Source organism: Mandrillus leucophaeus, unplaced genomic scaffold (assembly GCF_000951045.1).
Source record: "Mandrillus leucophaeus isolate KB7577 unplaced genomic scaffold, Mleu.le_1.0 Scaffold119, whole genome shotgun sequence".
Lineage (NCBI taxonomy): Eukaryota > Metazoa > Chordata > Mammalia > Primates > Cercopithecidae > Mandrillus > Mandrillus leucophaeus.
The window spans coordinates 3089124-3113132 of NW_012100209.1; the positions used below are offsets into that span (position 1 = coordinate 3089124).

The following is a 24009-nucleotide window of genomic DNA, read 5'->3' on the forward strand; positions in this document are numbered from 1 at the left end:
AAAGCATTCTACCATAAAGACACATGCATGCAAATGTTCATTGCAACACTGTTCACAAAGACTTGGAATCAACCTAAATGCACATCAATGACAGACTGGCTAAAGAAAATGTGGTACATATACAGCATGGGATATTATGCATCCATGAAAGAGAATGAGATCATGTCTTTCATGGGAACACGGATGGAGATGGAGGCTATCATCCTTAGCAAACTAACACAGGAACAGAAAACCAAATACTACATGTTCTCACTTAAAAATGGGAGCTAAATAATAATAACTTATGAACACAATGAAGGAAACAGCAGACAACGGGGTCTACTTGAGTGGGGAGGGTGGCAGGGGGGAGAAGAGCAGAAAAGATAACTATAAAAGATACTAAGCTTAATTCCTGGATGATGTAATAATATGTACAACAAACCCTCATGACACGTGTTTATCTTAGTAACAAAGCTTCACATGTACCCCAAACCTAAAATAAAAGTTAAAAAGTAAAATAAGCTTAAAACAAAAAGTTAGGGGACCAGGTGAAAATATGAATAACAACAACAAAATTAACATGAAATGGATCATGGACCTAATCATAAAAGTTAAGCCTATAAAACTTCTAGCACAAAACAGAAAATATTTGTGATTTGGGAGTAAGGACAGGTTTCTTAGCACACAAAAAGCACAACCATAAAGGAAAAAAAAAAAACTTATAAATTAGACATCATCAAAATTAAAAACTTCCACTCTTTAAAAGGTATCACTAAGAAAACAAACAAGCAAACTGCAGATGGGAAGATAATATACACAATACTTACAGCTCATGAAGGACTTCTATCCAGTAGAAAGGAAAACTCTTACAACTCAATAATAAGATAACTTAAATTAAAAATGGGCAAAATATTTGAACAGGTACTTTCCAAAAAAGATAGAGAAATGTCAGATAAGCCTATGAAAAGATGCTCAACATCATTAGGGAAACGCATATTAAAACCACAATGAAATACTACTACATATCCATGAAAGTGGCTAACATTTAAAGGACTGACAACATCAATCATTGACAAGGATATGGAAAAACTGAAATTAATTTAATACATTGCTAGTAGAAATCCCATATGGTACAGATACTTTGGAAAACAGTATGGCAGTTTCCTTTAAAGTTATGTATAAACTGGTCATAAGACTTAGCAATTCCATCCCTAGGTATTTACATAGGAGAAATGAACACATATGTCCACACACAGAATTGTGATTTATATACATAGCAGCTTTATTCATAATAGATCAAAACTTGAAACAACCTAAATGTCCATCAATAAGTGAATAGCTAACCAAATTGTGGTATATCCATATACTAGAATACTATTCAGCAATAAAGACAAACTTATTACTGATATGCACAACAACATGGATGAATCTCAACATGGATGGGTTTCAAAAGCATTATGCTAGGCAAAAAAAAAAAGTTAGACACAAAAAGAGTGCATATTATATGGCCTATTTATTTCAAACTCTAGAATTCTGAAGTTAAATCTAATGTATAGCCACAGGAAGCAGACAAGTAGTTGACTAGGGATGGCTGTTGGGATGGAGGGGAACCAACTGCAAAAGGGCTTTAGAGAACTTTTTGGGTGACGGACATATGCTATATCAGGATGGTAGTGGTGGTGAAGTGGGTGTTTACATTTGTCAAAATTCTCCCAACTACAACGTTAAAATACTTGCATTTCATTATTTCTAAGTTATACTCATTTACAGAAGTTAATAGAAGTGAACAGAGGATATCCTAATTCGTTTCACATTCTTCCCTTCCAGTCCAATCTAGAGTCAACAATGTGGTCTGTCACAATTCCAAGTCAGCAGACCTTTTAAATATCCTGAACAAATATTTACTTGTTGCCTTGTAATTAACACTAGTCAATTTCAATAGAATTTCCATTATTTAAAAAAAAATCTAAAATTAGGAAAGAATTCCTACATTTGGTTTTTAATATATCTCATGCTTACTTTGAAATATAATCTGCACTAGTCTTTGTTAAGGTTTGAGGGAGTCATAAAATAATGTCCCTGTCCTCTCCTGACATCTGAACCACTTGAGAGACAGACAGATGGAGATTCAATATATTAAGTTTATTGTTGAAAAAGGCTAGGTTAGAGGATGTACTTTAAGTTTATGCCAACAATAGCCACCAGATATTGAACTCAGAATTAGACAGACCTGCTCACTAAGGCATGGGCAGTTCTGCACAAGCACAGATCTCCCTTTGCAGAGGCAAAGAACTTTCACTGCAAGGTTCACAAGGTGGCTGGTAAGAGACCACACCATAGGCTCTCTGCAGTTATGACAAATCCACAAAAGGGGAAAAAGAGGCTAGCATGCCCAGTTCTATATCTTAAACTGCCTCCTTTCCTGGTGAAGTGAGAGGAAGAGATTAGAGTTCCTTGGTAAATGGATAGCCTAAGAAGCACTGTGAGAGGAAGCCATCCCCACCCACCGCTACCTTCTCACCAAAGTAGTTCATGTATAATGCATATTAGGGCATGATTCATGTTACACTAGCTTTAGAGCCACACTTCTTCTTCCAAAGTAACCGTATTTAATTGCAAGTGACTAAGATAAATGACTTTAGGGATAACCTCCTTTATTTCATTTTATTACTTTTTATAATTTATATATTTCAGTATCTTATTATTGGTTTGAAAAACTTACTTCCTCAGTCCCAAAATTCTTTATCAAATACATCAGTTTAATAATAATCTCTAAGGAAGAAGAAAACACATTTAAGATATCCATTGATTTGAAGATAATTATTATGGAACTATGATTCTTATGTCAACTCAAAACTCATTTAGATATTGATATATGTATCATGAAATCCTAGCTCAGAATGGCTGGTCCAGAGTCACTTTAGAAGGGCTTCTGACTCAAGGAAATTAAAAGAAATGATTGTTAATTTTCTTAGTGCTCGGAAAGGCAGTGAAACAAGCTTTTGAATCATTATGTAATTTTCAAACAACTAAAAGGGCTATACTGTTCAGTTATAATCATCAAAATTCTAGCTGAGACAGAGCTTTTAAAAAAATCTTTATAGTTTTACCATGCAGCATCAATTCAAAAGATTGTCATACTGAAACCACTGCCATAAAATTTTGTATGTAGGCCCCAGCTGCAGTAGATCTGGCTCCTGTGATCTATAACTTGCACAGCTTTTCAATGTTTATGTAGTATCTGTTAATAAATTTAAGATAAATACTCTATAACCAAACAGCCTGTTTTCTAGAGAATGACATATGATTCTTGTGTTATCAGGCATGGTCTGGATGTCTAGACACTCTGACTAACGACTGTCTATGCCATACAATTCTCAAACAAGAATAATGTAAATTACAGTCAATTTAACTTGAACACTAAACAGTGTTATTTCAGAAAGTATATTAAACATCTATATCAATATCATGAACATCAATTATTTCTCTTCAGATTCATAAAGATTTGTCATTAAAATTAACAAGCTTAGTCAATGTTTGTGTATCAGTATTCACATCCTTGTATAAAATAATGAGTACATTTTTCTCTTCATGCATGGAAGAGTATGAGCTAAAATAAGCATTCTTGGGGGCCTGCAGAAATGAGCTGCCTTCCTTCTTCATAACTTGCTGTTTCTTTTTCTCCTCTATCTTATGTCTAAACTAATTTATGTCTTATATCTGGGTAAGAAAGAGACTAACTTGGCTTACCACGCCAATACAGAGGAAAAACTAGGTTCTTATAACAGGGCCTAGCGGCCACATGCATTCCATCCTGAGTCTTGCCTCTTTGGGGCTTGAGGAATAGACCCTGTCAAGAAAAATCCCACTATCTCTCCTATAATACTAGAAGCAAAGACTTCTTACTTTCAGATAAGGAAAGGAATACAAAAAAAGTTCTCCTTTTTTAAAATCAGAGGAAATTGAGGTTAAATATCTCCAAACTAATTCAAGTTTTTCATAGAAATAGCTAGCGTTTACTGAAATAGCTAGCATTTCTTCATGTGTGAGGCACCATGCAAGGTACTTTAAATATATTATGTTCATATAAGAAAGATATTAAGTAGATGAATCTAATTTTTCAAAAGCTAACAATACAAAATAATAGGAAAATCTTCAAACTGCAGGAAAAAACTATTTATTCACAAATTACACAATAAACAAACATCCATTATGCAAAAAAATATACCAAATGTTGAGTACTCACTTCTCTAGATACCTATTTACGTTTTGAGAATGTTCTTTATTAAACAAAACAAAATAACATATTTTTTGGAGTACTCTGAAACTTACCTCTCTAACCAGGGCTAATTTTCTGATGATATAACTTAAGGAAAGAATATTCTTTTCAAGGCAAATGCTAATTTCTCCAACTCTGAAAAGAGATATGCATTCCAATAAAACAAAAGTTTTAAAAACCATCTTCATAAAAAATGTAGATCATTACTTACATGCTCCAACATTAGTAAGATCTTTAACATAAAGTGGGCTACTTTCATCTCTAACAAAGATAAAATTAATACACCTATAGTATCTTCCTGAGTGTCAGAAGTAACGGAACCCAACAGGTCTATATTATTGTACTACAGTATATGGTATAAAAATAATAGTTCAGATTAGCAATGACCGTATTGGTTTGTGAATGTGATTGTGGCCTTTCAATAAAATGTTTTTTTAATATAGCCTTCTCAAACTCATGAGATTGTACTATAAATCACATTCCATTTTCTATGTCTTTTGTGCTTAAGTTATTTATTCACTGGCACTCTAATAACAGCCCTACTTTTTTATTTTTAGAAAGATATAATTAGCTATTTAAAACTGTAATTATTTTTCATTTCACTGAGTAGTTTCAAAAAAAGTTATCTAGAAAAGTAATTCCCAGTCATCAAATTGAAAGATACAAGCAAGAAGTAAGTTGTTTCCAGGGTTTTTAAAGCTTTGTAAAATAAAAAAGAGAAAGTATTGGTTTTGACTAGGATAATATAGCAGTACAATTGTCATTAACCTATCTGTAAAAGCCATTCATTTAAAAATGCATATTTTTAAAATGACTCATTTGTGGTAAGGATTACTTACTGTAACAATTAAAAAATAAAACCATCATTCTCATATTTATCAATACTTCACACTTTTACCAAATACTGAAGGAAACAACTATCATTGTTATAACTTCAAAGTCAAAACAGAAACACAAATCAGAATTAAAAGAAACTTCAGAAAATGTTCAGAATGTACACATTTGCGTGCATTTTCAACCAAACTTTCAAAGATTCCACATATGACCAAATGACGACTTTGAATCAAAATGAATGTCAAAAATATTCAAGCTTTCTGACAGACTTACTCTAATGAAGCAAGAAAAAGACAGCAAATAGTAAGAGCAGTATATTTCTCAGAGGGAGGAAAATCACATACTTCCTTTATCATACAACAAAAGTTGAAACAGCATTTCAGTAACATTGATCAAGTTATTCACTATTCAAGAATACATTTTTCAAGTTTTGTCTTTAAAATGTATTCATTTACATATTCAGATTAAACTAAGTTTATTAATCAAAAACCATTTTACTCAGAATTTTAACCTTGAGAAATATAAATCATAACTTATTAAAGCATATTCCAAACACTGTACAATAATCCTGCCATTTTAGTTTTTATATGCCTCATCTGAAAAACGTTATTTTACAACCAGGAGTTCTCCTATCTATCTCCAGAGTAAATGTCTCTATGTCAAAACTTCAAGAGGCAATCAAAGATTCAGATAATCCTATGCATACTGCTTCATCGGGCTTTGATAAAAACAGAGCCATCTGGTGGTGTAGCACCATCCTCCTTTTCAGTTACAGTCTCTACAGCCCCAGAAGCGGACACAATAACCATTGTTTTATTTGCTGAAACTGTCTTCTCTTTCTCAGCAATAGCCGCGCACACAGCAACAATCTCATCACTTTCAAAGTCATAGTCTGGAATTGACTTTGGTGAAAAGTGTGTTACTTCAGCTGGTGCTTCACTTTTTTTAATCCTCTGTGCTACCTTCTGCTGCTCCTGGAGCGTTCTTGCCCAAGAGAGGTCTTCTTTCCATATTTCAGGGTTCATTGGATAGATGTGAAGGGCTACTTGAAAACTTCGAATTGCCTAGAAAATAAGGTCAGAGTTTTTTGTTTTGTTTTTAAAAATTAGTATGTTTAATATAATCCTGTGTGTTTGTGTACGTATATACTGTACACATACACATCCTAATGCATTATTTTAATGTACTAGAACACAAAAGATGGAAGCTACGGTGTTGCCCTAAGCACTGGGAAAAAAAATTATAGAAGACTGAAAGAAAGTGACTGACAATATGCTTATGGAATAAAAGCCATTAAAATGGGAGTACTCATAATAGGGCTAAAGATAAAGCAAATATATTGTCAGCTTCTGTAGACCAGTAAGTATGTACATTTGGGGATTTCCCGAGTTAACCCACAATCACAAAGGTACCGGGAGTGGATATTTTTGATCCTACCATGCTAACATTTATTGAGTGTTTATTACATTCTAGGCACTAAAGATTTACATGTATTGGGCCAGGCACGGTGGCTCACACCTGCAATCCCAGCATTTTGGGAGGCCAAGGTGGGCGGATCACCTGAGGTCAGGAGTTCAAGACCAGCCTGGTTAAGACGGTGAAACCCCGTCTCTACTATAAATACAAAAATTAGTCAGGCATGATGGTGGGTGCCTGTAATCCCAGCTACTCAGGAGGCTGAGGCAGGAGAATTGCTTGAACCCAGGAGGTGGAGGTTGCAGTGAGTTGAGATCACACCACTGCACTCCAGCCTGGGCAAAAAGAGCAAAACTCCATCTCAAAAACAAACAAAAAGAAGATTTACATGTATTAACTCATCTAGCCTCACAATAATCATACAAAGTAGGTATGGTTATTGTTTTCAGTACTATTTTAGAGAAGCACAAAAATAGTAACCAAAAGTATCAGCTAGGAATTGGCAGAGCTGGGATGCAAATTCAGGCAATCTGGCTTCAGAGTCCATTCTCTTATTCATTATATTATACTGCTTAGTCACAAGAACTCCACTACAGTGTGGATAAAGGTCAACCTCAGTACTACCGACGTATTTGGCTGAATAAGTCTTTATTTTGGAAGGGCTGTCCTCTATAATGTAGAATATTCAGCAACATCCCTGACCTACACTCACTAAATCCAACACAGTTTCCTTTCCTAGTTGTGATAAACAAAAATGTCTCTAGACATGGCAAATGTTCCCTGGGGACAAAACTGCCCTCCAGGTGAGAACCATTGGTCTAAATCTATTATATGTTGTTTTCTCTGAGTATAGTCTCTGCATAGAAGATTCTCATGCAAACAGCTTAGTTTTAAGATTGCACGGATTCGACCAGGCACGGTGGCTCACGCCTATAATCCCAGCACTCTGGGAGACAGAGGCAGGCGGATCACCTGAGGTCAGAAGTTCAAGACCAGCCTGGCCATGGTGAAACCCCATCTCTACTAAAAATACAAAAAAATTAGCCGGGCGTGGTGGTGCATGCCTGTAATCCCAGCTACTCAGGAGGCTGAGGCAGGAGAATTGCTCGAACCCAGGAGGCGGAGGTTGCAGTGAGCAGAGATCACGCCACTATGCTCCAGCCTGAGCAACAAGAGCAAAACTCCATCTCAAAAAAAAACACACAAACAAAAAAAAACTTGCACGTAATCTACAGATATACAATCTAATCAGCCCTTTAGAGAAGTCATAAAGAAGACAGATACATGATGGCTCATGTCTGTAAATCTAACTCTTTGGGAGGCTGAGGCAAATACATGAATCACTTGACACCAAGAGTTCAAACAAAACCCCGTTTCTACTAAAGATTCAAAAAAATTAGCTGGGCATGGTGGTAGTGCCTGTAATCCCAGCTACTCAGGAGGCTGAGGCAGGAAAATTGCTTGAACTCCGGAGGCAGAGGTTACAGTGAGCCAAGATCGTGCCACTCACCATAGAGATAGGTATATATAGCAGTATTCGGCTGGGCACAGTGGCTCATGCCTGTAATCCCAGCACTTTAGGAGGCCGAGGTGGGCAGATCACGAGGTCAGGAGTTCAAGACCAGCCTGGCCAAAATGGTGAAACCTCATCTCTACTAAAAATACAAAAATTAGCTGGGCGTGGTGGTGGGCACCTCTAATACCAGCTACTTGGAGGGCTGAGGCAGGAGAATAGCCTGAACCAGGAGGCAGAGGTTGCAGTGAGCTGAGGTTGTACCACTGCACTTCAGCCTGGGCGACAGAGCAAGACTCGGTCTCAAAAAAAAAAAAAAAAAATTAGCTGGGTATAGTGGTGTATGCCTGTAATCCCAGCTAATCTGCAGGCTGAGGCAGGAGAATCACTTGAACCCAGGAAGCACAGGTCGCAGTGAGCCGAGATGGTACCACTGCACTCCAGCCTGAGCAACAAAGCGAGACTGTCTCAAAAACAAATAATAAATAAAAATTAAAAATTAAGGAACCATGGGAACTGTGATTTATATGTTCTTAATATTCTGATAAAAATCCTCCTATACAGAAGTGTTAAAAAAAAAATACCTCTTCATGGCATAAAGCTAATGCCTTAGGAAACATTAAAAGGTATTTTATTCATATTTACTAAAATTTTAAAACAGCAATAAAGCTCACCCATTTAAAACATACAATTCAATATTTCGTTACAAAGCCATTACCCATAATCAATTCTAGAACATTTTTATCACCTCCAAAGAAAATTCCATACCTACTGGCATTACTCCTCATTTCTCCCCAAAACCCCAGCTCTAGGCAAGCATTAATTTACTCGCTATCTCTATGTATCTGTGTATTCTGTATATTTCATATAAATGAAATCATACAGCCTTTTATGTTTGGTTTCTTTCACGTAGCATATTGTTTTTAAAGTTCATCCGTCTTGTAACAGGCATTATTTCTTTTTAATGCTGAATAATATTTCATTGTATGGATATACCACATTTTGCTTATCTATTCGTCAGTTGATGGCATTTGAGTTGTTTCCACTTCTTGGCCATTTTAAATGCTGCTGCTATGAACGTTTGTGTAAATGTTTTTGTGTGGACATGCGTCTTCATTTCTCTTCGGTATAAAGAGTGGAACTGTTTTGTCATATGGTAACTACATGTTTCACTTTTTTCAGGAACTGCCAGACTGTTTTCCAAAATGGCTATAACATTTACATTCCCATCAGTAATGTACGAGGGCTCCAATTTCTCCACACCCTCAGCAATACTTCATATTGTCCATCTTTTTTATGATAGTGAATGTGAAGCAATATCTCACTGTGGTTTTGATTTTCATTTCCTTGACAAGTAACAATGTTGAGCATCTTTCATGTGCTCAATAGCTGTGTGTGTATCTTCTTTGGAAAAATATCTTTTCAAATCCTTTGCCTATTTTTAAATTACATTATTTTTCTTTTTGTTATTGAGTTGTAAGAGTTTTTTATATAGTCTACATACTAGACCTTTATCAGATATATGATATTTTCTTCCATTCTGTGAATTGCCTTTTCACTTTCTTAACAGTAACTTTTGAAGCACGAAAGTGTTTAATTTGAAGTCCAATTTTTATCTACTTTTTTCTTTTGTTACTTGTGCTTCCAATGTCATATCTAAAAAATATTAATATATTGCTGAGTCCAAGGTTACAAAGATTTACACCTATGTTTTCTCCTAAGAGTTTTATAATACTTTTAGTTCTTATCTTTAGGTCTTTCTTTGGTTTTGAGTTAATTTTTATAGCCAATGTGAAGTAAGAGTCCAATGTCATTCATTTGCATATGGATATCCAACTGTCTCAGCACCATTTGTTGAAGACTATTCCTTCCCACATTAAATTGTCTTGACACCCTTGTCCAATTAACTGTAAAAATGTAGGTTTATTTCTATACTTTCAGTTCTATCCCACTGATCTATATATCTACATTATGCCTATCTAAGTACTATACTGTCTTGATTACTAACGTTTTCATATTTACTAAATTGAAATATACATATATATTTAAAGTAAATCCAAAGAGCTGCAATTACATTTTTAAATTTAAGATAGTTTAAAATCTCCCACAAAACAAAATGGCAGAGCAGTAACATCAGCAAGATGGCAGAGTGGGAAGCCCTGGACCCTCCTTCATTAAACAAATACACCAATTCAGCAACAATTCACAAACAAAATTCCTTTGTGAGAAATCCAGAAACTAACTGAAAGGCTCCTGAACCCTGGATGAATAAGAATCCAGACTCATCAAAGCCAGAAGGGAGATTCAGGACATCCTCTCGCCAGAATCCTACTCCCAGCAGAGCCCCATAGGATTGGGAAGAACCCTGCAGCTCCCAGCTACCCTCAAGGGAAAGAATGAGTTGGTGTAAGTGTTCAATGCCCCAACTTCTACAGTGGCTACCAAAAGGACTGGTTTCTGTCTTGCCTGTTTTTTGGACCACTGGTAAAACAAGTCCTACCATAATCTAACCACCTACAGGAGACCAGAGATAATGGAGGCTTGGGAAGAGTAGTTGCCCTATCTGTTCCCCCAGCTCAGCATAGAGTGAAGAAAATTCCCAGCCCCCAGATTTTGCCTACGGAGGAAAAGAACTGGTCCACACTGTGTCCAATGCCCCAGTTTTTATGGGGACTACCAAAAGAACTGGCTTCTGTCTTACCTGTAGTGGAGTACTGATAGGATTTGGCAAAATCCAGCTGCCTGGGGGCTAACAAGAACAGAGAAGGATATTTGGGCTAGAAGTTGCTATTACCCCTTCCCTGAGCTGGGCACAAAGTTTAAGTGGACAAAATCAATTTTAGAAGTAAGAACAAAACTAGGGGCATCACACTTACGAATTTCAAAATATATTACAAAGTGACAGCAAACAAAACAATATGATTCTGGCATAAAGTCAGATACACAGACCAAAGGAACAGAATAGACAGTCTACAAATAAATTCACACATAACATGGTCAGCTGATCTTCAACAAGGGTACCAAGTAAACATAAGGAGGAAAGTCTAGTTTCTTCAACAAATGATGCTGGGAAAATTGGATATCCACGTGCAAAAGAATGAAAATGGATCCTCATCTTACACCATAAACAAAAGTCAACTCCAAGTGCATTAAAGACTTAAATGTAAGCCCTGAAGCTACAGACTCCTACAGAAAAAAACAAAACAAACAAAAAACATTGGTCTTAAAAATTATTTCATGAATAAAACACCAAAAACATAGGTAACAAAATCAAAAATAGGCAACTGAGATTACATCAAACTAAAATGCTTCTGCATAGCAAAGGAAACAACCACCAGAGCGAAAGGAAACCTATGTAATGGGAGAAAATATTTGCAAATCATATCTAAGGGCTTAACTTTCAAATATATAAGAAATAACTCAATAGCCAAAAAACCTAGTAACCTGATCTTAAAATGGGCTAAACACTTGAATATACTTGAACAGACATTTCTGTAAATGGCTAACAGGTATATGAAAAGATGCTCAATATCACTAATCAGGGAAATGCAAATCAAAATCACCATGAAATATAACCTCACATCTGTTAAAATGGGTATTATTACCAAAAAAAAAAAAAAAAAAAAAATAGGTGGCCAGGTGCGGTGGCTCACACCTGTAATCCCAGCACTGTGGGAGGCCACGGCAGGCAGATCACCTGAGGTCAGGAGTCCAAGACCAGCCTGGTCAACATGGCGAAATGCCCTCTCTACTAAAAATACAAAAATTAGCCAGGCGTGGTGGTGGGCGCCTGTTATCCCAGCTACTGGGGAGGCTGAGGCAGGAGAATCACTTGAACCAGGAGGCAGAGGTTACAGTGAGCTGAGATCACACCACTGCACTCCAGCCTGGGCAAGAGAGCAAGATTCCATCTCAAAAAAAAACAAACAAAAAGGCAAGATGTGTCAGTGAGGTTAGGGAGAAACTGGAACCCTTTTGTACATTGTTGTTAAAAACGCAAAATGGTGTAGCCATTATGGAGTTTCTTCAAACACTTAAAATTAGAACTACCATGCAATCAAGCTATCTCATTTCTGGATATTTATCCAAAAGAATCAAGATCTCAAAGAGATATTAGCACTCCCATGCTCACTGCAGCAGTATTCACAGTAGCCAATATGTAGAAACAACCTAAATGTCCATCAAAGGAAGAATGGATAAAGCAAATGGTATACACATAAAATGAAATATTATTCAGCTTCAAAAAAGCAGCAGGCCGGGCACAGTGGCTCACCCCTGTAATCCCAGCACTTTGGGAGGCCAAGGTAGGCAGATCACGAGGTCAGGAGATCGAGACCATCCTGGCTAACACGGTGAAACCCCGTCTCTACTAAAAACACAAAAAACTAGCCAGGCTAGGTGGCGGGCGCCTGTAGTCCCAGCTACTCGGGAGGCTGAGGCAGGAGAATGGCGTGAACCCGGGAGGCGGAGCTTGCAGTGAGCCGACATCACGCCACTGCACTCTAGCCTGGGTGACAGAGCTACACTCATTCCCAAAATAAAAAGAAGCAAATTCCACAATATCTAACATGAATAGGACCTTGAGGACATTATGCTAAGTGAAAGAAGTCAGTCACAGAAGGCAAATTCTGCATAATTCCACTTATATCTCTAAAATAGGCAAATTCATTGACTCAAAAAGTGAAATTGTGAGGCAAGGCACAGTGCCTCACGTCTGTAATCCCGGAACTTTGGGAGGCTGAGGCAGGTGGGTCATGAGGTCAGGAGTTTGAGACCAGCCTGGCCAACATGGTGGAGCTGCCTCTACTAAAAATACAAAAATTAGCCAGACGCAGTGGCACATGCCTATAGTCCCAGCTACTTGGGAGGCTGAGGCAGAAGAATTGCTTGAACTCAGGAGGTGGAGGCTGGAGTAAGCCGAGATCACATCACTGCACTCCAGCATGGGGAACAGAGCGAGACTCAAAGTCTCAAAATAAAAATGAGAACAATAATAAAGCTCATAATCAAACTTTATTTTTCAAGGAAAAAACTCCTCAATTCTTAAGTGTCAACATACAACATTTATAAAGGCTATAATTCAAGAATTTGTACTAATTATAGAAAAGATAATGCAGCTTGACTCAAACAATATCTACAGTAATTAACTAAACTAAAAATTTACAAGTGAATTTTTTTTTTTTTTTTTTTTGAGATGGAGTCTCATTCTGTCACCCAGGCTAGAGTGAAGTGATGCGATCTCAGCTCACTGCAACCTCCACCTCCCAGGTTCAAGATATTCTCCTGCCTCCTGAGTAGCTGGAACTACAGGTGCATGCCACCACGCCTGGCTAATTTTTGTATTTTTAATAGAGATGAGGTTTCCCCATGTTGGCCAGGCTGGTCTCAAACTCCAGACCTCAGGTGATCAACCCACCTCAGCCTCCCAGCATGCTGGGATTACAGGCATGAGCCACCACGGCCAGCCAATTTTTTTTTTTTTTTTAATATGGGGTCTCCTTATGTTACCCAGGTTGGGCCAAACTCCTGGCTTCAACCAATCCTTCTGCCTCAGCCTCGCAAAGTGCTGAGATTATACACATGAGCCAGGATGTCAGCCCCTCAAGTGAAATTTTAAAAACTCTCAATCATCTTCCTTTTGTCTAGAAATTATCACTTGTCCATCCCATTACTACCATTACCAAAGCGAAATAATAAAAAGAATCAAATGATGCAACTGAAATTTCCAATTAAAGATTTGCTCACGCAAAATATTAAAACCAATGGCTAAAATGAGAGTTGGAAAACAGAGAAAACATCAGTAAACAAAATTAGTATTTATTACATATTGGCATGAAGAAAAGCAAAAGCTGGCAATGAATTACACAGAGTCTGAATGAGGGAAGCCACAAAGCTAGTTCTAGCACTGAAGGCTAAGAACCCTGGAAAGCCAACAGAAGAATCCTTCCTGATACTGTTACCTCCTGGTATTCATTACCTTTCCCAATCTCCTTTCCTTTCTACTTTCTTCTTCAGGATAAATCCCTTATATATTCCTTTCTCACCATCCCTATTCCCTCATACAGAATTTTTAACTCCCAGAACCATTCTCTTCAGCTTTCTTATTCTCTCATCCTTCCACTTCTTAAAATCTCATTCTCATAAGGTCACATATATATACACACACACATACACACACGCACACGTATATATATAAAATGTATACCATATACATATATATAATGTATACCATATACATATATATAATGTATACCATATACATATATATCTCTCTCCTATAAACATTTTCCAACGTTCACATCCAACTCTTATAAAGTTTAAATAATTATTCATGGAGATATACCCAACTACTGACTTTTAATTTACTGCCTGTGCTATTTACATATGCAATTTCCTATGGTTTTAGTCCATGTGTGTATATATAGTAAGAATTGTTAGATGTTAGAGATTCTAGCTTGCTTTCAATAGATTTTTACATAGCGTCCCTTCATTATGACATTTTGAGTCGTCTTTTTACCATTCTAGTCTTTTAAGAGAACAGCTTAAATCTACATAAAAACAGAGAAGATTCCTAAAAATTACATTTAAATGGCAAAAAAAAAAAAAATACATTAAATTCTACTACGAATTTCACAGTATTAATGGATAGAGCCATATTAACAGGAAACAAAAATTGAACTGGTACTGTTATTCAAAAAAATTTTAAGATTAAATTATTTTTATTGGGTGATACAAAGTGTCTCTGTCTCACCTGCAGTGTATTTTCCTTCTTTATAAAGGAAAATCTTTACTAAATATTATGTCCTAGAGATTTGTTCCATTACCATAGACTCTATAAGCAAAAGAGATAATGATTTATATATTTTTAAAAAGGGAGGCAAGGAAAAAGTATTATATGATAGGGTTTTCTTCCCCTGTTAATCTGTTAGAAAACTAAAATTCTTTGAAGTCTTTTTTCCAACTCTGGTATGATTTAAGTCTTCATGTAAAAAGAGAGAAGCTGACAACACTAAATGGCAAGAAAAAAACAGTACTTGGTTAAAATGGTTTCTATCACTGTGAATCTCATTTAGCTTATCATTAACTTACTTTAGTCAAATCAATTATTTTCTCACAGAAATTCCTTACTATATCTGAGAATTTGACAAACACCTTTTTTGGGAAGTAGAAATAATGATACATTTATAAGAATGCCAGAAAAAAATCTAAGTCATCCACAACTTACTGAAACCATTGTTAGTAAATTTACATGTTGAATTTATCAGTAATTTTAGTCTTGCAAGAAACTTTTAAATTTGTTTTATTTTGAACTGTTAAAAACTAATAAAACCATTTTTTAAATCTTAATTTACTTAATAACAAGGAAGAAATTTGGCACTGTATATTAGATTTGCAAACACTTGTTAGGAAGTTAAATTTCGTTAGCTATCAGGTGTATACAGCCCTGCCAAAAGAAAAACAACAGGACAGCTGTCACAGCTAATTCTTACCTGGATAGCCTCTGCCACTAACAAGGTATAGTCCAGACAAGTTGAGAGATGCATTAGGTACCAGCTTATGGTAAACATTACACAGTGAGTATTTTATTTGCACACATTTCTACTCTTCCTCTTTATCCCCTCAGTAAGCCCAGCAACTTTTCAGTCTAAATGTTCATGACCATTACTCTCCCATATTCTACTGTCTTCCTTCCCCTATATAATCTTATTATTATTTTTTTTTTTTTTTGAGACAGAATCTCGCTCTGTTGCCCAGGCTGGAGTGCAGTGGCTGGATCTCAGCTCACTGCAAGCTCCGCCTCCCGGGTTCACGCCATTCTCCTGCCTCAGCCTCCTGAGTAGCTGGGACTACAGGCGCCCGCCACCTCGCCCGGCTAGTTTTTTGTATTTTTTAGTAGAGACGGGGTTTCACCGGGTTAGTCAGGATGGTCTCGATCTCCTGACCTTGTGATCCGCCCGTCTCGGCCTCCCAAAGTGCTGGGATTACACACTTGAGCCACCGCGCCTGGCCGCTTCCCCTATATAATCTATTAGCAGTTTTGTCTCCACAGTGATACTAATACCACTTTACAATGTGGTAAATTTAATGATCCAAAGAACTAAGCCAAAAAGTTGCCCATTGTCTATTTAAATAAGGTTTACCAAATGCCAATGTTTTATGTTAAATGTTTTTTAATTTCCATGATGTCACGTAACTGAAAAATATTCTGATCATGATATAATTAGTGTCTATAATAAAAAAGATGTTCAGTAATACCTCTGAATTGTGTTCATGGATTAATACCTTTAAGAAGTAATTTGCTAATTATTTTTTGTATAGATTTGATAAATGGCTATTCACTTTTGGGTTCAGTTCATCAAAAATATGTCAAAATAGGCTGGGCATGTTGGCTCACGCCTGTAATCCCAGCACTTTGGGAGGCCGAGACTGGAAGATCATTTGAGGTCAGGAGTTCAAGACCAGTCTGACCAACATGGTGACACCTGTCCCTACAAAAAATACAAAAACATTAGCCAGGCATGGTGGTGCATGCCTATAGTGCCAGTTACTCGGGAGGCTGAGGCAGGAGAATAGCTTGAACCCAGGAGGTAGAGGTTGCCATGAGATGAGACTGCACCACTGCACTCTACCCTGGGTGACATCAAGACTCCATCTCAAAAAAAAAAAAAAATGTCAAAATATACTTAAAATTGCTGCATTATAATAATCTGACTTCCTCACCAGGATTATCTCTCCTAAACCAAGTTGAGCACGTCCCAAAGTTTGCCAAGACTCCCATGAATGTGGATTTCGCTGGACAGCCATTTCTGCTGCATGTACTGCTGGGAACATTTCATGAAGAGACATTAGCACCTATAGGCAAAAAAAGACCAAAAAATCTGTCAGTAATATTCATAAACTAGCAACTACATTAAAAACCCTTTTCATTTTTTAAGATATATTTTTAGTCCAGTAAAAATAGCATTTTGGTGATTCTTACCCCTTACTCTGCCATTCAGGGTAAGAAATTATAGTTCTCTTTTCACCCCTGATATAACTATGAAAATATAAACCATTCTCTTTCCAGTTATTGAATCTTATGTCCATCTGGTCAAAACCAAGTGTTTAAATGTTTAAAATAAAAATTATTTTAAACATTGCCTAGGCCTTCTCACTACTGGGCTTTTCAAATCATATATACCAGAAAGTTAGGGTTAGGGTTAGGGAGAGTTAGGGTGACCAGAGAGTTCTAGCACCCTCCACTGTGGTCTGTGGGAAAGGGCTGGATTTTATCTATAATCTTTAGGACTGTTAACACTTTAAAAGATTTGTGACAGGAACATTATCATCAGATTCCAAATTAAACAAGTCTTCATAAAGTTTGCCACAAACCTGTCATTAATATATACATATTTAAGATTGAAAATTAAAGACATCGAAATGAAGGTCCTCATATCACTTGATTCAGATGACATAATTTATTTGAGTTTTTCCTGGATAAACTAAAGTCAAAGGTGACAAATGGTGTGTCCTATATTTGAGATCATCATTTGAAAAATATTTGTTAGGTGTGCAGATTAAGGCTGAATTGCAACAATTCCCTGCCAAAAAGATGTTTAATGCTCTGCGTGAGACTTTTAAAATCACTTGGATAACCTATTCAAGTGCTTGGAGGTTTTCTTTACAGACTTTCCTACAAAATATTAGAAACACATTTTTAAAGTAAAATATTATTTTTAAACTATTAATAAAATTGCATCTATGCTGACCTTTTGCTAAGAACTAAGCCATTTTTAGAAATATCTCATCTAGAACCCAATCCATCTTCATTTTTAAGAAAACTGAACTATTTTGCTAAGTCTACTACATTTAATTCACAAGGAAAGCATATGTTTTTCATCTAAGAGATCGCCAGTGACTTTTTGTTTTTTATTTATTTACCTTTTTTTGAGATGGAGTCTCACTGAGTCACCCAAGATGGAGTGCAATGGCACCATCTCAGCTCACTGCAACCTCCGCCTCCCACATTCATGTGATCCTCCTGCCTCAGCCTCTGAAGTAGCTGGGACTACAGGCGTGTGTCACCACTCCCAGCTAATATTTGTATTTTTAGTAGAGGCAAGGTTTCACCATGTTGGCCAGGGTGGTCTCGAACTTGTGACCTCAAGTGATCCACCCACCTCAGCCTCTCAAGTTGCTGGGATTACAGACATGAGCCATGGCACCTGCCCACCAGTGACTTTAGAAGATAGCCATCTATTCCTATCTTACAATAGTTAGGCTAAAATAACAGTTAACTTCATTGTGAAGGCAAATGAACTTCCAATTTTATGCATGACAGAGCCATAAATAATGGTGAAATATTTTTTCCCAAAGAAATTGTATTTGAAAAAGAAAATGGGAGAAAATGCTATTTTGCTTCATCATTGCTCACTCACCAAACAAACATAGCACAATTTCATAAGGAAAGTGAAATTCGTCATAATTATTACCTGTGATTTCATCTCGTATAGGGTAGCATCATTTGGAGTTAACTGTAGTGCTTCATCCCACTTCTGAATTGCTTCCCGATATCTGTGGTTGTTAAAGTTATACAAATGCCATATTTTCAATATGTCTTTTTTTAGACTTTCAAAATAATTTTTTATTGTGGTAAAATATAAAATTTACCATCTTAACCATTTAAGTGTACAGTTTAGAGGCATTAAGTAGCATTAAGTACATATAGTTCACTCACCTTTTTGTGCAACCACCACCACCATTCATCTCCAGAACTTTTTCATCTTCCCAAACTGAAACTCCATACCCATTAAACAATAACTGCTCATTGCCCCCTCCCCACCCCCAGGCAAACGTCATTCTACTCTTAGACTAGTTTCAGGAGGAGTAGTCATGTACTTTCCACAGTTTTTTGGACTACTTTCTAGTCCATGAAATACATGTAAAAATTCAAAATAAAAGATTAGCAAATTAAGTCCAGTAACTTATTCAAGTACAAAATCCACATGATCATATAGTGTATGCTCAGAAAAACTTAGAAATGGGCTCATATGTAACAGATAAGGGAAAAAAAAAGTACATGCCACTAAACGATACTTAGTATAATTTAACAACCATTTCTGATTATTTATAATAATAAAAGTATATACAACATTAAAGAAATTCAGTACCGTGGTGCCATTATCTACTAAGCTTTAATGATACAACCTCTAAAAGTAGTAACTATATCACCTAAAAAGAAAGTGCTTGTGCTTTTTTAGGCATATTGTGATGATTTCAAGCCTCTCTAAACAATATTTCCAAATGTTATTATAAATGCAACAAGAAAAACTTTGGAAATTAATTTATCGATGTATTCCTTCATAACAATCCTTCCACTCACAATTTTCTAATAAAGATAGCAGTAATAAATTCTGCAAGACTTAATAGTAGCAAATGTCTTTCCTCCAGCATTAGGAGGTAAATGTTGGACTGTTTGTCCAATCTTTTTTCTACCACTCCCTACGCATAGCTGTGCTCCACTCGGTAGAGTTTTTATAGTCCCTACCCACATATCGTGCCTTTGTTAGTATGGATCCCCTGCTACACATACACACACACATCTGTATTAGTCCATTCTCACGCTGCAATAAAGAACCGCCCAAGACTAGGAAATTTATAAAGGAAAGAGGTTTAATTGACGCGTACCGCAGGGCTGGGGAGACCTCAGGAAACTTACAGTCATGGCAGAAGGGGAAGCAAACACATCCTTCTTCACATGGAGGCAGGAGAGAGAAATGAGTGCTGAGCAAACAGGGAAGCCCTTTATAAAACTGTAGATCTCGTGAGAACTCAGTGTCATGAGAACAGCATGTCAGAAACTGTTCCCATAATTCAATTATCTCCACCTGGTCCCATCCTTGACACATGGGGTTATTACAATTCAAGGTGAGATTTGGGTGGGGACACAGAGCCAAACCATATCACGTATCTAAGATTGCCTTCCTACTCCTCTTCATCTGTGCAAGGGCTCCTCCTCTAAGACCAAGTTAAAATGTTCCATTCTTCACGAAGACCTCCTCCAGTGGATCTAGCCCACTAACGATGAGTACCACTTCAGACCACATAGCAATACTTGTATTTCCAAAGCATTTTATGTTTTACAAAGCACTTTCAATACAATTATTTAACATACAATTATTTTCCCAAAAAGTTAATTCACTCTATGTAAGTGAATATAAATTTTGTATTATTTGCTTTTTAAAAAATTATTTTGAGAGATATAGTCTTGCTCCGTTGCACTGGCATGATCACAGCTCATTGCAGCCTTGAACTCTTGGGCTCAAGGGCCTCCCACCTCAGCTTCGCGAGTAGCTAGGATTACAGGCACATGCCACTATCCCCAGCTAATTTATTTTTTTTATTTTTGTAGAGACAGGGTCTCACTATGTTGCCCAGGCTGGTCTCAAACTCCTGGCCTCAAGCAATTCTCCTGTCTTGGCCTCCACAAGTGCTGAGATTATAGGGGTGAACCACCATGCCTGGCCTCAAGTTTGGCATTACTTATTCTCACTTTATTGATGAGGAACCAATGGTTGAGAGCAGCTAAAGGACTACCCAAGTCCTACAAAAGATAGGATTTAAAGCTAGCTCTTAAAAATACAAGACCAGTACTTTCTGTAACTATATCAGGTATGCCTCCCATTTAGTTCTGCTCTAATTCCTCCTTGTATTTTTGTCTTCTCTTCTCTAATGAGTTCAGGAACCAAAGGGTAGATTTGCTTATATGCTCTACAGTACCCAGAACATTTCTGGGAATGTAGAAGGTAATAATATAACAGATTTTTTTTTTTTTTTTTTTTTTTTTGAGACAGTCTCACTCTGTCACCCAGGCTGGAGTACATGGAGTACAGTGGCATGATCTCGGCTCACTGCAACCTCCGCCTCCCGGGTTCAAGTGATTCTCCTGCCTCAGTCCCCTGAGTGGCTGAGACTACAGGCACACGCCACCACACCCGGCTAATTTTTGTATTTTCATAGAGATGGGGTTTTGCCATATTGACCAGGCTGGTCTCAAACTCTTTACCTCAACTGATCTGCCCGTCTCGGCCTCCCAAAGTGCTGGGATTACAGGCATGAGCCACTGTGCCCAGCCTAATATAACAGATTCTATCTGCCTCATTTGTCCTACCTTCTCCAACTCCTGAAGGCAGCAGAGAGAAGCATATAAAGCATGAAAAGAGGGGACAGATGTAGCATGCTCTTAACAGGAAAAAAAAAAATGGTAATAAAAACAAATTCTATCCTAAGACAAAAGTGGTAAAAATGTTAATTCTTACTTTGTTCCATTCATTATTTCAAGTATAGAAATTATAAGAAATCCCAAGACTAGGGGAATGTGAATGTGGGTAGAAAAAAACAAAAACATTAGAATTCTAGGTTTAGCAGAGGGACCTTATGACCTTGGATGTTTGAGGTTTCAGGAGTCTTTGACAGCTTGTGAGGAAGAAGCTGAAGGTCTTTGGTCTCTAGAGTAAGGGGTGACATAGTAAAGGACCATATAGTAAATATTTTAGGCTTTGTGAATCATACAGTCTATCACAACTATTCAACTCTATTACTGTATCCCAAAATCAGCCATAAACAATGCATTCAAAAAATGCGCATTGCTGTGTCCCAATAAAACTTTATTTATAAAAACAGGCTGTTTTCATAAATAAAGTTTGCCAACCCTAGATCTACTTGTCCCAACCACTGTTAAAAGCTTATCATATTTGTCAAATTTACTTTTTACTTCCAGTCCTATTTTCTGCCCAACTCAACCAGAGGAAGTTATCGCCCCACAGAAGGCATTTGTGGTCATCACTGTGACTTGGAGGCACTAGTGGCAGAGGGTCAGGGATGTTAACAGTCTTCAAGGCAAAGAGCAAGCCTGCACAATAAAGATCTATCTTGCCCAAAATACCACTAGCACTACTGCCGAGAACAGGATGGCTTATCCCATCCCCAACCCCACAAAGCTGCTTATGTTCCCAAGCTTAAGTTGTCTGAAGTACAAAATAAACTAAGAGGTTCAAGGTGACAATGACCATCACTAGTTTTTTCTTTTTATTAAGCAGGTATGCATGTATGCATATACATATACATACAAACACACATACACACACACACGTGTAAACACAGGCTCACAGATTTGAGAAAAAAGAAAAATGTCCTGTCTTCTCGACTGCACTGCCTTTCATTTTGAAAACATAACCATTGCTGCCAGCAGAGGCATCACTCAATGAAATGTGCTTTGTTGCCAAGGAGGCCTACAAAGGTTTAAAGGAACAAGTGAGCTGTTTTCCACACTAAACAAAGCAAGAAATGGTGGACATTTACTTCACTATCATCAACTTACTCAGTTATTCCCCCTTCTCATCTCTCTTTGGTTTACTTCTCTTGGCCTGCAAACAAAGGGTGGCGCCACTTAGTTCCTCCATTTTTAGATCACAGGAAACTTGGCACTGAACAAATCAATAGTCTCTGGTAACTTCTGCAGCATATCTCTTAATTCAACTTCAGTTTGGAACAGACTGAACAGACACAGCCCTACTGCAGCTGTTGGAGAGGAAGCATTAAATGATAAAAACTTGGTTTAAAGTCACTGTGGTTAATAAATGACCAAAGTCTGATTCTGCCAGTTTAAGGACAATCTTAACAGTATGCAACTGAACTAGCACAAGGAAGGAAGCAAAGGGAATAGTTCCATGGACTACAATAGGGCAGGATGAGATAATGCCCTACACTGAGGTAAAGAACAGCTGGTGATCAAGCTAAATATGTTAGATAGCACACTCATTTACCAGATAGAAATGTCAACGTGTTTAGCTACTTTACTCCCAATTAGGTTTCTAATTTACTGTGGCTTTAAATTTAATGAGCTATATAGTTAACAGCTTATTCACTTTATAAATATTTACTGGGCACCTACTCTGGCACAGGTAGAATTCTAGTAATAAGTACTAAGTATGCAGCACCCAACAAGATATAATAGGTCCCTACTATTCTTCTAGATTTTACTTTCTAAAGTGTATGCATGTTAGAAGGGGAAAGAGAAAGAAAGACAACAAACTAAGTTAAAATATAAGTGCCAAGATAAAAGACAAATGGAGGAATGTGATAGGGAGTGACCTAGTGGCTACTCGGAATGGGCGGTCAAGAAAGGTCTTCCTAGGAACGCATTGAAGCTGAGACCTGAGTGACAAAACGGGGTCAGACAACTGAAAATCTGGAGAAAGTCCATTCCAGGCAAAGGGAAGAACCTGGGGAAGGACCAAACCATGTTTTTGTGGAGAGGAAATAAAACCAGAGGAAGGGAAGTCAGAGTTCAGGGAGGTGGGCCGAAGCCATGATCACAGAGAATACAATAAGCCATAGTTATGCATGTGGATTTAACTGTATGTGTGATGAAGAATCCACAGAGTTTTTATACAACAGTGAGACATGAATTATTGATTTACATTTTTAAAAGATCAGTCAGACCCAAGGGAGAAGAACAGACAGTAAGGGTACAAAAATGTACACAGGGAGGCTAGATATGAGACAACCAAAGTAATTTAGGTATGAGATAACCATAGATAAGGATAGCAGCAGTGAAAACAGAAAGGGGAAAAAGATTTACAATACACTGAAAATATCAAGTTGGCTCAACTTGGACTTGGTATGAGTGAAAAAAAGAAAGAAATCCAGGATAATCTGGGTTACCTAGAAAACAGAGCCCGATGCCAAAGCTTACTGGCTAAATCTTTATTGAGTGGGTAGGATCCTAGGCAATCAAGAGCGAGGGAAAAACAGAAGTAAGGCATGAAGAAAGAAGAATAAATACAAGGTCTATGTTAAGCTGGCAATAGCTCCACAAACACAGATGATTGTTGATCTGGAGAGCAAAAGGAAAGGAGCCAGCAAAGATTAAAAAGGAGAAGACATGGAGACAAGGACAAGCATGACAGCATGGTGGTGTGGAAGAGGAGACAGCAGTGCATTTACG

At 37.2% G+C, this 24009-nt stretch overlaps 1 protein-coding gene across 3 annotated transcripts in view; it reads right to left on the bottom strand.

Annotated features, from left to right (window-relative positions):
* Positions 1 to 1237: 1237 nt before the first annotated feature.
* TTC33 (tetratricopeptide repeat domain 33) overlaps positions 1238 to 24009 on the bottom strand; it is a 43538-nt gene continuing 20766 nt past the window's right edge. Inside the window, exons 3-6 of one of the 3 annotated variants that reach the window (XM_011966286.1) lie at positions 21172 to 21183; positions 18494 to 18575; positions 16743 to 16874; positions 1238 to 6156 (exon numbers count right to left, since the gene is read on the bottom strand). In XM_011966286.1, coding sequence (XP_011821676.1) covers positions 5803 to 6156; positions 16743 to 16874; positions 18494 to 18575; positions 21172 to 21183 — 580 coding nt within the window. In that variant the 3' untranslated portion in view covers positions 1238 to 5802. The remainder of the gene's footprint in view (positions 6157 to 16742; positions 16875 to 18493; positions 18576 to 21171; positions 21184 to 24009) is intronic. The other 2 variants (XM_011966293.1, XM_011966296.1) reach the window with 2 other exon arrangements.